Source organism: Chiloscyllium plagiosum, chromosome 6, assembly GCF_004010195.1.
Source record: "Chiloscyllium plagiosum isolate BGI_BamShark_2017 chromosome 6, ASM401019v2, whole genome shotgun sequence".
Classification (NCBI taxonomy): domain Eukaryota; kingdom Metazoa; phylum Chordata; class Chondrichthyes; order Orectolobiformes; family Hemiscylliidae; genus Chiloscyllium; species Chiloscyllium plagiosum.
In genome coordinates this window covers 43,967,779-43,985,460 of record NC_057715.1, presented here as the reverse complement: position 1 = coordinate 43,985,460, position 17,682 = coordinate 43,967,779, and the positions used below count along the sequence as shown (strand labels likewise).

The following is a 17,682-nucleotide window of genomic DNA, read 5'->3' as shown; positions in this document are numbered from 1 at the left end:
GACAATGAGTAGGTAAAAATGGGTTGGCTCTGCTGAAAGTAGTGTGTGTCATGACATGGCTTGGGGTGTGGGGCTGGGCAAATGACATGAAAGAAGGCTTTCAGGCTCTAAAATTATTTAACTCAATTTGAGCCCTGAAGACTACAGGGTCCCCAAGCAGAAGATGAGATGCTGTTCTTCCAGCTTGCGCTGGGCCTTGCTGGAACATAGCAGCAGGTTTGAGACTGAAATATTGGCCAGGAAGCACGGTCGTGTGCTGAACCTATGTGTTCTGCAAAACATTTACTTAGTCTCCATTTTGTCTCCCCAGTCTAGAGGAGATCACATTGTGAGTTAAATCTGGTATTGCCTCTCTGAACCTCTCCATCTCTTGAACTATCTTTCATCCTTTGTGCACTCCTTTAAAGTACCTCTTTGGGCAATTCATTGATGATACTACCCTCATATTTCCTAATATGTTTGATGTCACACTTTGTTTTATAATACTCCTTGAAGTCCTCCCTTTTTTTATAGTTCATCAAACATACTATGTACATGCTAACCCTTTTGATGCAATCAAACTACAAAATGGTCTGGTTTGATCTGAAGTTGAGCATTCTATCCAGCTCTGATCACTTTAGACAGAAGAAGAAATGTCAGAGGATTGACCTTTAGTGTTAAAAATCAAATCCAGTAGCAAAAAATAGAGAGTTTTGGGCTTCTCAGCTTTGCAATGGCATAGATGACAGAGGTGAAAATGTGTTGCTGGAAAAGCGCAGCAGGTCAGGCAGCATCCAGGGAACAGGAGAATTGACGTTTCGGCCATAAGCCCTTCTTCAGGAAGCCTGACCTACTGCCTGACCTGCTGCGCTTTTCCAGCAACACATTTTCAGCTCTGATCTCCAGCATCTGCAGACCTCACTTTCTCCTCATAGATGACAGAGAGACCACCTTCATGGTAATTCTGCAGATGACACCAAATTTGGAGCTGTAGTGGGCAGTGAAGAAGGTTCCCTCAGAGTACAATGGGATCTTGGTCAGATGGGCCAATGAACTGAGGAGTGGCAGATGGAATTTAATTTAGATAAATGTGAAGTGCTGCATTTTGGAAAGGCAAATCAGGGCAAGACTTACACACTTAATGGTCAGGTCCTGGGGAGTGTTGCTGAACAAAGGGATCTTGGAGAGCAGGTTCATATTTCCTTGAGAGTGCAGTCTCAGGTAGATAGGATAGCAAAGAAGGCATTTAGTATGCTTTCCTTTATTGGTCACAGCATTGACTACATGTGTTGGGGAGAACATTGTTGGGCCACCTTTGGAATATTGTGTGCAATTCTGGCCTCCCTCCTATTGGAGGGATGGTGTGAAACTTGAAAGGGTTCGGAAAAGATTTACAAGGATGTTGCCATAGTTGGAGGGTTTGAGCTACAGGGAGAGGCTAAATACGCTGGGGCTGTTTTCCCTGGAGCGTCGAGGCTGAGGAGTGACCTTATACAGGTTTATAAAATCATGAGGGGCATGGAATAGGGTAAATAGACAAGGTTTTCTCCTGGGGTTGGGGGAGTCCAGAACTAGAGGGCATAGATTTAGGGTGAGAGTGGAAAGATTTAAAAGGGACCTAAGGGGCAACGTTTTCACAAAAAGGACGGTGCATGTATGGGATGAGCTGCTAGAGGAGGTAGTACAATTACAACATTCCAAAGGCATTTGGATGGATATATGAATAGGAATGTTTTAGATGGATATGGGCCAAGTGCTGGCAAATGGGACTAGATTAATTTAGGATAGCAGGGCAGTATGGATGAGTTGGACCAAAAAGGTCTGTTTCCTTGCTGCACATCTTTTTGGCTCTGTATGACTCTATGTATGTCGCATGGAAAATGATTATCATGGAAGATGAACTCAAACTACTTTGCTAGCACAGAACAAAGAAACAACATTTAAACTAGGAAACAAATCAAGTGTGGGACTGACAAGGAAACACTACTTCACGTAAAACGTAATTAATACATGGTATTGTCTCACAAAAAAATGGTGAGGACTGGAGAAAGTTAAGAAACATTCAGATCTAATAAAGAAGGAAATAAATCAGGACTTTCCTGCATAAATGAAGCAAGATGTGTTGAATGGCCACCCTCATCTGTAACCATCTTGTTTGAAAGAATTAATGTACAAACAAGGATGATTTGTAGGCACAATGGGAAAAACGGAACTCAACTCAGTAGTGATGAGCAAAAGATAAAGTATAGAACTAAAAGATGGTTTCATTGCTGGTAAAAAATAGATTGAAAGATTGGCGGGGCGGTGTGGACTTGTTGGGCCGAAGGGCCTGTTTCCACACTGTAAGTAATATAATCTAATCTAATATACTTTGCTAGCACAGAACTAAGAAACAATATTTAAACTAGGAAACAAATCAAGTGTGGGACTGACAAGGAAGCACTACTTCTAGTAAAACGTAATTAATACATGGTATTGTCTCACAAAAAAATGGTGAGGACTGGAGAAAGTTAAGAAACATTCAGATCTAATGAAGAAGGAAATAAATCAGGACTTTCCTGCATAAATGAAGCAAGGTGTGTTGAATGGCCACCCTCATCTGTAACCATCTTGTTTGAAAGAATTCATGTACAAACAAGGATGATCAAGTAATTTGTAGGCACAATGGGAAAAACGGAAATCAACTCAGTAGTGATGAGCAAAAGTTAAAGTATAGAACTAAAAGATGGTTTCATTGCTGGTAAAAAATAGATTGAAAGACTATAAGTGGGGAAAGAAAAGCAAATTTTGTTCAATCATATTCATACTTCATGATAAAATCCATGGATGCTCCACCATTGATGGGAGAGATACAAGAAATAAACAGTTAAATAAAACAATGGTACACTCTGCAGTCCTGATGAACTTCCAGCTGAAGTCTGCAAATCTAGTGGCTTTTGCTCATTTCAAGACACCATGACCTCATCTTGTGGATTTAGGACCAAAAAGACCTTCTCCCGCTAACATCCCCCTAAGCTCAAATTCAGGTACATGATGGTTATAGCTATCTTCCACAAGGGAGATGAATCATGCCATTGAAAAGATTAAGGTATTTCCTGCTTAGTATAGCAAGGAAAATACTTACATATATTCTCCTGAATCACCTACTTCCTGTGGTCGAGGACACAAAGACAGTGCAACTTTAGATCTTCCACAAGAACCTCTGACATGATCTTTGTTGCCAGAGAAATTCTTTGAGAATAACACCATGAATTCTTCATTGAATTTATTGCCCTGATTAAAACACTCAATTCAGGAAATCATGGCATTGTATGGATTTGGATGTCCAAGAAACTTTATTACAGTCCTGTGACAGCTTCATGACAATAGGATGGCAACTGTGTTGAATGGGAGGTCTGATATATGCATCTTCAAAATTTAGAATGAGGTCAAGCAAAATATGTGATAGCTTCCACATTGATTACCATCTCCCCAACAGTGGCTACTCACCTCATCAAGGATCAACTTCCCTCTGATATGAGTATTAAATACCACCTAAATGGAACACTCTTCAAGTTCAATCACTTCTGTGCTAAAATTAGACTGACCATCACAGGTATACCCAACATACAGTTTGCAGGTGACCAGAGTGTCTTTTCCCACTCTGCACTGGATTTGTACTCACTCTTGATCTCACTTGTCCTGTACATAAATATTGTCAAAACAAAACATTCAGACCTCATCAGTCAAAACTTCCACCTCTCATAAGCACGGTAGATGAGATTTTGGAATATGTTGAGCAGTTTGTAGACCTGGACAGCCACCTCTCTCAGAAGAACATTATTGATGAGGAGATCCAACATCAGATTAGCTGTGTCAGTTCAGCCTACAAACTACATTAGTGAGAGCTTGAAACAAAGAGCTGTGGAGTGATTTATATAAGAGAGCAAGGAGAAATTTCTTCAACAATAACCCTGCCACATTCTCAGATTCATTGGGAGGATCATCAAACAAACACTGTTCTTCTTGAAGCCAGCTTCACAGGCATTCAGGCAAAGCTCCTGCAAAATCAGCCACAATGGACTGGATACTGTATCTTTGAGGAGAAAGTGAGGTCTGCAGATGCTGGAGATCAGAGATGGAAATGTGTTGCTGGAAAAGCGCAGCAGGTCAGGCAGCATCTAGGGAACAGGAGAATCGACGTTTCGGGCATTAGCCCTGGATTTCCCTTCCTGAAGAAGGGCTAATGCCCGAAACGTCGATTCTCCTGTTCCCTAGATGCTGCCTGACCTGCTGCGCTTTTCCAGCAACACATTTCCATCTCTGGATACTGTATCTGCCTAGGTCAAAAAACTCTCCCCTGTCAGGTCCTCAATTTTCAAATATTCAGTATCCAGGAGAGGACAAAGAAAATTATACAAAGATACTGTGAAACACAGGGAACACTGGAAAAACTCAGCTGGTCTGGCAGCATCTGTGGAGGGAGAGACAGGGTTAACAAGCACGGCTTTTCTTCAGACACTGTGAAACGCTCTTTGAAGCACAGCAATATTGACTTTGGGGCAGCAAAGTGGCTCAATGGGCTGCTTGGGTTTCCTCTGGGTGCTCTAGTTTCCTCCTGCAGTCCAAAGATGTGCAGGCTTGGTAGGCTAGCCATGAGAAATGTGGGTTATGGGAATAGGGTGGTTCTAGATAGAATGCTTTTCAGATGATCAGAGTAGACTCAATGGCCCAAACGGCCCCTATAACTCAGCCTGATTCCAGTAAATAACCTTCATTTCACCAAAACAGTATAAGTCTTGGTGTTATCCATTACTGCTTGCTAATGGATAAAAATACTTAGATCCTTGAAGCCAGTTTGATCATGATGTGAACCATTCTTGTGGTTCTGTGGTTAGTCACATAAATTTACCAATGTCAAACCAGTACTAGGAAATGGATGTAGGCTCTGTTTATTTGAAAATTTGTCCTGGGATTGCTCAACAGGCAGATTTGTAATGCAATCTCAGCAAGTATCATTAAGGAAAGCATATAGCCAGTTTCCAACAATGCATGCTGCAATCTGAACTAAAGCTGATAGTCGCATGTTCTACATCTTAGTTAATAGATCACGAGCATGTTCCCTCTTAAAGTGATATCACTACAGCCAGACACTATGATTAAATCAAATGCAGCAGTCATACTGCTCTGCACATTTATTTAGTAACTTCACAGCCCTCTGTGCTACATCTACATCAGAATTAACAATTACTTGTGCCGCTTTTATACTTTTATAGTTAAATGAACATACCGCAATTTTCGCCATTACAAATATACATCTGCCTGTCTTTATTGTGGGGAGCTGTGGTTTTAGCCCTTTCACAATTACCAAACATTTCACAGGTTAAACTAAATCAGGCCATTTCACTAAGGTATTCTGAAAATATGCATTTAGAATTTTATTTATGATCCATTGTCAACTAAAATTATGTAGTCAGAATATTTTATGGCAAAACTTTTGCTGTCCTTACCTGATCTGGCCTCCAAGTGACTCCAGAGCCACAGCAATATGACTGACTCTTAAATGCTCTCTGGGCAATTAAGAATGGATAATAAGTACTGATCTAGTCAGTAATGCCACCATCCTATAAAGTAATAAAACTTTTAAAAGATTGAATTTGTCTTGTGTCATATTTTTTAGAAGGTTCAAATTCAGGGCATCAGAATTGCAGCACCAAATTCCTAGCTGGTACCAGCACAAACTATGAAAGGTAACATTTCTTAACAGATCCTGATAAAATATAAATACACTGTTCAGGTGGATATACTTAATTTGATTTATGAATGTTTCAACTGATGTAATAGAACCTGTACTTTCTATTTGAAAGGTTTCCATGTAATCTTTTTCTTTCCATCCTGTGTAATTGTCAACTTGTTGCTATTTGTATTTCAAACAAATTATTTAGATGAAGATTATAGAAAAACACTCAATATGTATCACAACCAACCAGCCTGTTTGGGATCCTTTCATTCTGCATCATTACCCTTGAGTAGCCATTGTCATCATTCTGTTCGCTGTTTGCAAGTCGTCCTGGTTCTAATAGTCAGGATGTTCACCCTAACTAGGAGTTTGAGTAATCATTTCCCATCCCCCAACAGCACCATCCCTTCTGGAACACTGGATCATTAGTCATATTTGCCTTGTTGGACTTCTGTAGACTTACGTGGTTTCCTATACTGATTGCATCATAAAGCTCTGCTGCTGTGTCTTTAATGTTAAACTGGTTCATGTTTTTAAAAGGACCATATATCAGCTTACACCATAAACCTGTTGGACCATAATCTGGTGTTGTGTGATTTTTAACAACGTTCTCTGCTAAGCCAGACGGCAATGGTCCTCCTGACTTTGCTGCTACAGCTACAGTTTAGTCCAGGCGATGGCCTCTCGCTCCTGACCATGCAGCACTTCTGCTGCACTGAAGTACACTTAGCCACCAGCTCTGGATTTTACAGTGAGTGACTTCCAAATATCACCATAACCTTTCTGCCCACCATCAACTCTGCATGTTTCCTGGATCACAATTCGCACATCAATATCTCCGTAAGTACCCTTGTCCAGCCTTCTGGTTTTCAGTCAGCTTCTGGACTTTACTTGACTACAGCACACATCTCTGAGTCAACTGTTTCCATGCCAATTGCCCCACTCTCTGTCAAAATGACACCACCAAATGAATTCTGACTTTTAACTCTAGACTTCTTCCTATGGTTGTCTTTCTGTTTTCTGTTTAATGTAAGGATATATGCAACTTAGTAATTATTGTAACCAGCTTGAGATTTCCTGTTGCCATTCACAGGCAAACTTTGGAAGTCCGTCATTTCCTTTCATTTTATATTCTACTCCTTTTTAACTGGTTTTCTCTTTACCCTCTAGAATTCCCTGTCTCTGTAGTCCTGCCTCCTTTCATTTTATGTCTCAGCTTTGGAGTACTCTGCCTTCTGAAATCCCTGTCCCAACCCTTCAGTACATCACAACCCTCCCTCAATCCTGCCGGGTTTGACTCCTTTGAAACTTCCCTCGAGATGCCTCTTTCGCAATCCTCAGAGAGTCTCACTGAGGCACTCATTACTGCCTGCCTACAAACAGCAATTCTGTAACTGTCCTATCCTACTCCATCACTGATGTGCCTATCCTGTGTGCTTCCAGTCCCACTCACTTCTCACACTGCTGACCCAGACTGTCCCAGAAGACCATTGGTCAATGTCTCTCTCCTCATCTCCAAGTCCAGAATACCCGTTCACTCATGGAATCAATCTGTTCAATCAGTTTTGTTCCTACTGACATACTGAATGGTCCTTATTAACAACAAATCACTACCACAGCAGTGCCTCTCTCGATCTTTGTGCTGTCTCTAAAACATCAAACTTTTCCAGCGTTGGATAAGCAGAAATTTCTTCAAACTAAACACTGGGGTGATGAAAGTCTCTGAATGTCCTTGAAATGGCCCCTGTTCTCCAGATACTGAATCCATCCTTTCCCTGGAAATCATCTCATCCTTAACTATTCTGGCCACAGCCTGGTGTCATATTTAACCCTAGGATGAGTTTCTCATCACTCATCAGTGCCATTCAGTCAGAGGTATCATTGAGAATCACTTGCCTTGACTCATTCACTGTTAAATTCTCATTTTCGACATCTCACACATTCTAAATTCCATAAACATGTGGATAGTCAATATCCTGCTACCAATATGCTAACACACCCAAGTCCCATCACCCCTGGACTTATGGATGTAATGCAAACATGTTGCAATTTTAATGTTGCTTTCCCTCCATAACTTCTAGCCTCTGTATCTCTGTATCTCTCTTTCAAAATGGGATTAGAATTGCCAAGTGTTTGTGTTTGACTAGTATCATCTTGATGGGCTGGAGGGCCTTTTCTGTTCTTTAGACCCTATAATTCTATCATTCTGATGTCTATGCCCCTCAAATTCTTGCCTCTTGAGCATAACTCCACTACCAACAAATATGCCTTCAGCTCCTGAGGGTCTGAGATCCAACATTTCCATCCTAACGTCTCTGACCCTTTTTCCTCCTCTAAGACTCTTCTTAAATGAGTACTTATGTGTTTGTCTCCACGTGTATGCATGTGAGTGTACGTGCAATGCATGTACAATATATGCAAAAGAGAAGAGAGAAAAACAGTGTTGCAAAGGTCCAACATTTGAATTAATTGAGGATCTGGTGAGAATTGCAGACAGCTTGTGCAATATTGACTCTGCATTAGTGATCTTGTGTTTTTTGGGTTTCTAGGGTATGCAGTCATTTTCCTTCCTGTTCAATCGTTCATTAAAGTCTTACAGCTCTTTCCACCACAAGTCTTCTGGAAGATAAATCTCTATCTTTCTTTTGATCACATATTCCTCAAAGTACTCTGCTTGATTAGAGATCCAAAACACTGTCACAGAGAATGACAACTAAAGGAACATCCGGAATATCTCCAGCTTAATTGCCTATGTGTATGTATATACATAAGCGTGTATATGTGTACGTGTGAGAGTGTGCAGTTTTGTGCGCATATCTGTGAAAATGTTTTTGTCGGCATGTCTTTGTAAGAATGTATGTGCTCATTTATATATATATATGTTTGTGTGCACATGTGCATTAGAGTGTGTGCATATGTGTGTGTATGTGTGGGTGGATAAATGCACATTTTTTTGTGTATGCCTATGATAGTTACTATAATACAACAAAGTAAACATTAAAATAGAGATTGCTCTATTTGTGTAAATAGAGTTTTTTGATCAAAAAATCCATAGTTAATCTGTTCTTCTGATTTTAAAATCTCTTTCAGAGTATGATACAGTATTTAGATTGGTGTCAGCTGCACAACAGAGCCTCCTTCTGGCCTGGCAGCAAGCTAGCCAATGGCTTCCCTAGTGTACACTACTGCACAAAAACATATATCGTTAATTTGCACAATGACAGTGACCTGGAGAATCATGAACTGAGGCTAAGCCAGGACAATTTTCCATACCTTTATTGGTCTGTTTTATGTTGTTTTCTTTCTATCATTATTATATGTGGTATACCCAGTTCAGATTGTAAATTGCCATCCTCAAGGATGCAGAAGTATGTTTGCTCCTGCATCAAAACTGGAAAACTGTATGACAGCCTTCTGTCATCACCTTGTGAAAAGCTTTCAGTTCTTCATTTTAAAATTCACTTTTATTTCTAGAAGCACCATCGTTCTTACACAGAATTCAGCAGTAAAAACAGATGTTGATGGATGGACTCTGTGCATCCGGCAGAGTGGGAAAAGAGCTATTGGTTAATTGCATACACTCCAAATACACAAACCAAAAAATTGCAAGTAAGCACAGAACTTCTATAATTTTGAACAATCTCCAAATGCAAAATTTCTGTTTTACTCACACTGGAATATCAAAAAAACACTGCATTCATAAAACACATTGCGTACATAATTCTTCAAGGTTTAATTTTGTACATAATACATCCAGTAGAAAATTTCACCTGAGGTCAGCAAACTCAGATGCAAAGTACTTTCTTTTGTTAAGCATTTGATAATATTTATGCTTATTTTGAACAATTAATGAAACCTAAATAATGATACAAAGGTTTACTAATTAACTGTTTGTGACTGCAGACCTTAGATCAAGAAAAGTTTTGGTGACAATGTAATCTTATTGTTGAACTTCAATTGCCTTCACTGGGTTATCAACAGTAGCTCATATTAAAATAAACATTCTCACTCTGCATTACTTTATTTATCATTCCACCCAATTTTCCACACTCTGCATGCTAACTTTAAACCCAATGAGCAGATTATTTGGCTGAATTTTAAAGCCTTTTCTCCCATTTCACTGAACATTTGAAGGTGAAGGGGGCATATAAAATAAAGATGGTGATAATCCCAAAATTTTCCCTCCAATTTCCAATCTGTTCTCCATATTACAGCGGGCAGGTAAGGCACACGCCTGCCTTTAGGCCTATTGAGACCCTGTCACTGAAGAACTTTAGTCTACCTCAGCCACCAAAACATATGGAATGTGGAAGACTGAAGATTGCCAGTCAGCAGGTTTTATTGCATGGCTTGGAGGTTTACTAAAGAGTGGGGTTATCCATTGAAGGAGGAATCATCTGTGTCCAAGCACAGTCCCTCTCCCCAATCATATTCTTTCTTTATGTCTCCTCACTGCCTTCAAACTGAACAGCCCACCAGCCTTGCTAATGCCCTCCTTCCCCAATCCAAATTATATCTTTCTTTTCTGCCTCTACCACTGACCTGCAAAGCTCGACTCCACCATTTCCTCTCTACACTGCCTCACTTGGGACACCAATCCTTGATCAGCCAAAATTGCCAGAATTATTTTAAGTCTGGGAAATGTGTGAACTCGAAGTATGTGGAAATTACCCAGCCCCTCAAACCTGATCTACCATTCAATAGGCTGATCTGATTACTCCATTGAGGAGAAAGTGAGGTCTGCAGACGCTGGAGATCAAAGCTGAAACTTTATTGCTGGAACAGCACAGCAGGTCAGGCAGCATCTAGGGAACAGAAGATTCGACGTTTTGGGCACATGCCCTTCTTCAGGAATGATTACTCCATTCAATCCCCTGTCACCCCTTGCTTATTAACAAGCTAACTAATAATGCCTTAAACATTTACAATGATCCCGCTTCCACCACTTTTCAATGAAGGGATTCCAAAGAGATATTCAGTTCTTTCCAGTAGTCCTTGCAGCCTTAGTAGCAGCCAATAATATATTCTTTTGCTACTCAGATACAGGGCTGCTAGACATTCAGAGTGGCCAATTGCTGTCTAAAGGGTAGGACTTCCTAGCTCTGAGGGGCAGAAGTATCACTCTCAAGTTATTAAAGATGTTCCCAGCATATTATTGAGGTACAGCAGTCAGACTTAAAGCCAGCAAGCTGCTGACTAATCTTTCAACCTGGTTTGGGAGATGATGGGGATACGGGTGAGATTCCTATGGTCCTAGCCATTCTGATGATTACAGAATAATGATCCACAGTATATGCTTCAAAAACAACTTGTTTGCTCTTCCCCTGGGTACAGCACAGTATTTTTGACAAAAAGATGAATAGATTAAAATTATTGGACATGCTTTCACATTTTATTGTATGTAAATTTTACTGCATGTAAATTCTGGGCTTAAATTTGAGAAGATATACATGAAAATTGTTTCAAATATGTTTTCAATTACAGGGACAAAGCAACACAAAATATTTCATTTTCACAAAAATGGAGATTGCGACTGAAACCATTTAAAAAATCAGACTTTACTCTCAATTAATTCTTGAGTGTTTGAAGTCCCACCTTATCCACAACTTTCAGTTTTGGTCTAATTCCAGTAATTTTATTATATTCAGGGATTTTTCTGTACAGTACTGCACTTGGAAGCAGGGAAACATGAATTTGATTTAGAAATATTTGTTGTTTTTACTCATTGTTTTTGCAATGTTTATTATCTTTTAATAGATTATTCAAAATCAAACGTGTCACAGACCTCCAACAATGCTGCATCTAAATGTTTGGGCCTAAATCTGCAGGACACTTTACTGTCACAAATCTTGGAAACTCATAGCTCTTGGTCATCTGATTCGACAGGTAATGCAAACGACAGCAGAGAGTTTGGGAAGGCAATCTCTGAAGCTGAGCAAATGTCCAGTTAATGAAAAGATGCAATACTCCTTGAGAATCTCCAGAACTGGCTTGTTGATTTAAGAAACTCCTCCACTTGATTTGCACAAATAACACCTCACCAGTATCCACTCCATTATTTTAAAGAATGCATGTATTTGCACATTAACAGTCCACAAAACCTGCCACCAAAAGGTGCAATAACCAAAAATGGAATCATTTTTAATGATTGTGAATCAGTCATTCTGAGCAAGAAAGAAAGCAATTCAAATATTGGAGGGTTATTCTTACATATTGTAAATAGCTCATGGTTTCAATGGTTTACATTTCATTTTCCTTTCTGTCTCTACTGTCTGGATCTTAATTCAATCTTTCTTTCTTTCTCTTCTTGTACCTGCTTTTCCTCTTGGTTACCCTCATTCCTCTGTTTCTTTCAGAATTTCTAAATGTTGAGATGAAATGATGGCCTTGCTGTTTACCAAAGTCCCAGGTGCCCTGTTACCCTTGCCCCGGTGTTATCAGCTTGCAATCACAGTGAGATATATTGCAGTTTCGAGCTGAAGGGACCAGGAAAAATATCTAACTCATGGTGCAATCCTGAGGTGCCCTGCTCCGGCATATTTTGGTTCATTACGTTCTTAATATTTCTGTGAGTGATTATCCTTGTCTTGCTGCTAGCTGCATTCACAAAGATAACTGAAGTAGACACCATAGTCAGGATAGTCTCCCACCAATTTCACCTTTGGTAACATAACCAGTCAGAGGAATGTGCTTTAAAAAAAGGGTGAGTGCTTTTAAGTGTTCCCCTTGCAATTGTGAATGCTGTTGTGCTTCTGGTCACTCAGATCCAACTGTTGTCACGTTTCCCAATTGATTTCTGTGCATGAAGCTCTCCTAGGATACAATCTGTTTTCCATTTATTCCTCAGTCGGGTCAGTTTAAAGAAAAAACATCAGTTTTTACCAACTGTAAAATACATTGCGATAATGTAAGTTAACAATTCAGGCAGAATTGTTAATCATTATCTACTGCCTGGATCAACGAGGTGCAAATGAAAATGAAGGTTTTTCTTGTCAGAGTATAAATCCACATCACAGTGCAGTTAGTTTAACCTATTTATTAATGAACTCAAAGTTAAAAGTGTATATAATTCCATTTGACTAAAATTTTCCATTGGCAAATGAAGTTGAAGTATTCAATGTGCTAAAAAACTTATTTTATTCTCCATTTTATTATGGTTTGACTTATAATTCCAGTGTGTTTTTCCATTTATTTTGTTGTTAAATAAAATATAATTTAACAACATTCAGAATATTCAAACCTGATTCATACAAATTCATAAGGAACAACACAGGAAATCCATCTGTTTATAAACATTCAGTATAGACTGTGCTACAGAATTCTCAAACACTCTCTTTCCAAATGTTGGTTGAGTTCAATCACAGGAATACTGTATTCACAGGACAAAGTGCCATGCAATTAGGACTACATGAAAAAGAAACTGCTCTCACACCAGGTCTGTTAAATAAATGTTAATAATTAGAGCTCACGCTAAATGTTCATTTACCATCAAGCCACCAAGTTGACAGAAAGCATTACACAACCTGGATAAGCACAAGAAACCACGATGGTTAATGACACTATTGTGATACTCCTCCTTAATATGTAATTTCCCCATTTCATCATTTGGACTGAAAGTCAAAGTGTGTTCTCCATAAAGTCTATTGAGTTTAGAGTCATGAATAACGAAATGCCAACTGAAAAAGACAAGAAAGGGAATCTATTACAGCATTAGACACTGCCCATACTTTTAGATCTTTACGAGGTAAGATGGTTGTTTTGGCTTCCCCAGAATTGATGTGATATACAGCTGACAGTAAGTCCATAAAAAAAGTAAAACAGCTGGTGTTCACCCTATCATTAATTCTCCATATTTTTACTATTTTACGGCTAAAGTAAATTCAAAGCATCTGTATCACACGTAAATATCACTTTATATATAATGAACACTGGTTACTTTATCTGAAATACTGTCCAAAAATTGATCATTGCAGCTATAAATAAGAACTACTCTTCATATGACAGTTGGATATAATTTGTTTTCTGAGCTCATATTTGGAAGGCTATCAACATGATGTATAAACAGTAACAGTGCCAACATTTCAGTAGTCTGCATAGGTGGTGAATGAAGCCCAGTAGACGTACAGTTAAAATCATCAAAAACATTCTGTTCACTGGAAATCTAGAAGCTTTACTTTCACAGCACCCAGAGGTTTTCCACAAAAATCTGATGTGTTTACCTGTTTACTGGATTCTAAAGTCAATACTGAGTACATTTCATTGTAAATCTGAGCATAACCACAGAACTAAACTCAAAGTAAACCAGTCTACAACCTTGATGTTAGGTTCCTACTGCACAAAATCTTGATAAGTCAACAGATGTCTTTAAAATGTGAGATTAAGCGATTACACTAAAATAAATTGAAGTGATAATACACAAGAGTTTTTATTACATGTGTACACCAGTAATAGGTATTGATTACAAAGTAAAACTGTCAGACTTTTGATTTACATTATATGCAGGTCTGATTTGAAAAAATACAAACAATATTTTTGCCTATTCTGTATTAGCATGCTTTCTAATTTAGTCTGTCTCAGGTATTATTTCATAGCATTATTAAAACACTCGTGAGCTGTCTTGAGATCCAAATGCAAGAGTTTCAACATGGACAAATTTCCTCATTTTGTAGTTGTGCATGAATTATGTTGGCCTTAATTTTGTACTTTCAGGAGCAGCACTAAGACTTAACATTTTAAACAATTTAGACATGTGTATATTTAAATCCCCCTTGTTGTATTTTATGTGCCTGATCACCAATATCGTCAGACAGGGGCTATTGTCTATTGTGTATCCACTACTATACATTATTTTTTGGCAATAATCCCAGGTCCCAACTTTGCTGTGGGCACATTCTGCTGAAATAACAGAAATTTGTAAAGTAGAAAAGTAATTTTACATAACTCAGAAAATTAATTAGCACTGGTTCCTGTAGAGACTGTTTGGATTCCATATGCATATTATGGCCAAAACTTCACATGTATATGAGAGACCCCTTCATCTACACACAACACTAAATACAATATACAACACAAAAATACATTAGGTTCATTCTCAGTGAAGCAAGTCGCAGCTAAACGTCTTATACTGCTGTTTTCAAATACTGGCAAAAAAAACTGTTTATGCCACATGATCAGTCTTGTGTTTGACATCCAACAACTCATTTCTGGATGTGAATATCACTTGTACAGTAAAGCGTTCCTTTGACCATTGTGTGAAATTAAAACTTACAGTTACAAACACACACAAAAAAAGTACTGCTTTTCAACTTTGTTCCTGTTTTTTTGAATTTATTTATGAGATGTTGGATTTCGCTGGCTGGGCCAGATTTTACTGCCCTTCTCTAAATATCCTTGGACTTCACAACTCAGTACAAGCTTGTGTTGCTACTTCATTCCATTCATGATCATTAACCACTATCTTAACTGGCCGAAGTCGCAACACAAAAAAAAGCTCCAAGCTTGTTAAAAACCAAAAAGGTCAACGCGAAGTCTGTGGACCATTGCTAGCTCGTGAGATAGCTAACCAACCCCGCTATCCAGTTTGAGAAAGTGTGCTTACCCGATATCTCTTGATAGGGGATGTTGCTGAGGCTGAATCCTTTCGCACTGTAAGCCTGCCTCACCTCAGCACAGCTCCGGGCTTTCGCATCACCCAGCACCGATCCACCAAGGACCGTCACTAAAGTGCAGAGCACCGCCAATACAGCACAGATCCAGGACATGGTCAGGAGAGTACGCAGGATTCTTGTTGGAAATCCACTTTTCTTCTTGTAGTTGATGACACCTCACCTCCCAACCCCTCACCCCCTCCTCCTCCTTCAGCACCCCTTCCCTAAAACACAGACACACGCAAATTCCCTGACGAACTCCCTTGGAAAAGTCCTGTCGAGCACAAAGCTGAGCAGAATTGTCCAGGTAGTAATCGTTGCTAATAGCTTGATCCACTAGCTTGAGCTCGCCCCTTTCCTAAAGCGGCTGGAGAGGGGACTATAGATGCAGAGACACACATAAGCACACACATGCAGATAGTCCAGTGAGGGGCAGGGGTAGAGGAGGGGATTAGGCGATTCACGAAAACACAGCAAGAAAAGTGGTTTCTTTCTCTCTGCACTCTGAATGCTGCAGAGTTGAGCCCACCCTCATGTCTGTCTGTGTGTGTGTGTGTGTGTAAGATCCCGATCAGTGAACTTCACTCGAGGAGACTGCGAGCTCGGAGTAATAGAGATCCTGGAATATATATATATGAAAAACACTCTCCGCCTCTGGATGCACTCCCAGATCCCGGGGACAGGGCTCAAGGCAAAGCCAGGACTGGATTTCCGAATGTGCGGAGAAGTGAAGAAGTGAGAAGTGAAGTGAATGCAATCCTTCCGAGCCACATCTTTTCAACTTGCTCAGGTTAACCTTGTTCCGTAGCCGCGCTGCACTGCACGCGCATTTCAACCGCGGTCGAGATTTCAAAGCGATGTTCCCAGACTTCATTTAACCCCACCCCGACTTACAAAGAAATAGGAGTGCCTGATTTCTTAGGCGAAAGTGAGCACTGCAGATGCTGGAGATTAGAGTGGTGCTGGAAAAACACAGCAGGTCAGGCAGCATCCGAGGAGCCGGAAAATCGACATTTCGGATAAAAGCCCTTCGTCAGGAATGAGGACTGATTTCTTGCTGGTGGTCAGTTGGTGAGTGAAGATACTAGGCTACACCATGTCGCTACCTCAGTTCCTGACTGTTCAGCAGCAGCATGTGAATCCTAATCCAATAGTGCGAACTCCAACTCCACAGCTGCAATGAGGTGAAGACAATACAAACAGGCACTGGTTTCCCACATGGGAAAGACTGGTAGAAAGGCAGTAATACTTGGAAATAAACATACTGGTCATCCTGGAGTTCCTTGCTGATGTATCCAAGACATGTTGGACCACAAATGAGAACAGAAAATGCTGGAAACAGGTCTGGCAGCATCTGTGGAGAGAGAAAACAGTGTTAAAATTTCGAGTTTAATGTAACCAGAATGAATCATTTGCAAGATTTACTGGTGTTCCCTTCTGGATTAATGTCTTACAACGTTTCATTCCACATAGACTGAATAAGAAAAAAAACTTACCCGACACATTCAGCAAGTGTTAGGGTCTGGAATATGGCTCCCGAGAGTGTGATTGAGGCGGATTCAGTCAATGCTTTCTAAAGGGAGTTTGACAGTTATTTGGAAAAAATAATAAGCAGGGTTATGTGGCACAGAGCAGGATAATGGCATTAAACAAGATGATCTTTCATCCAGTAGAAGGTCAGGAGTGGTGATGTCCAGTGTTAATTGCACAATATTCACACCATTTGTGACTTCTTAGATATTGAAGAAGACCATGACAATATCCAGACTTGGACGGCAAATGGCAAGCAATACTTGTGGCACACAAGTGCCAGGCAATGAATAACTCCAACAATCCAACAAAAGAGAATTAACCGTTGCCACTTGACATCATTGAAGTCACCAACATGAGCCTCCTGAGGTTATCATTGACCAGAAATGTAACTGCACAAACCTGTAAATACTGTCGCTACAAGAGCAAGTTAGACACTAGGAACCTTGCAGTGAGTAACTCAGTATGTGACCTTTCAAAGTCCTTACGCCATCAACAAGATACAAGTCAAGAGTGTGATAGAGTACTCTCCACTTGCTTGGATGAGTGTAGCTTCAACAACACTTAATAAGTTAGACACCATATAGCACAAATCAGCCCATTTGATTGGTGTCAGATGTACATTCATGCACTCACTTCACCACTGATGCTTTGAACAGCTACACAAGGTAGACTGCAACATTAATCAAAGCTCCTTAGACAGCTGCTTGAGCACTACCATTTAGAAGGGCAGAGCAGATACATGGGAACACCACCATCTGCAAGTTCCTCTCTAAGCCATTCACCATCCTGTCATGACACTACATC

At 39.8% G+C, this 17,682-nt stretch overlaps 1 protein-coding gene across 1 annotated transcript in view; it reads right to left on the bottom strand.

Annotated features, from left to right (window-relative positions):
* Positions 1-15,523, bottom strand: part of LOC122550548 (glypican-6-like) — a 1,024,831-nt gene extending 1,009,308 nt beyond the window's left edge. Inside the window, exon 1 of the mRNA XM_043691449.1 lies at positions 15,297-15,523. Within this exon, the coding sequence (XP_043547384.1) occupies positions 15,297-15,459 (163 nt within the window). The 5' untranslated portion in view covers positions 15,460-15,523. The remainder of the gene's footprint in view (positions 1-15,296) is intronic.
* Between the last annotated feature and the right edge of the window lie 2,159 nt (positions 15,524-17,682).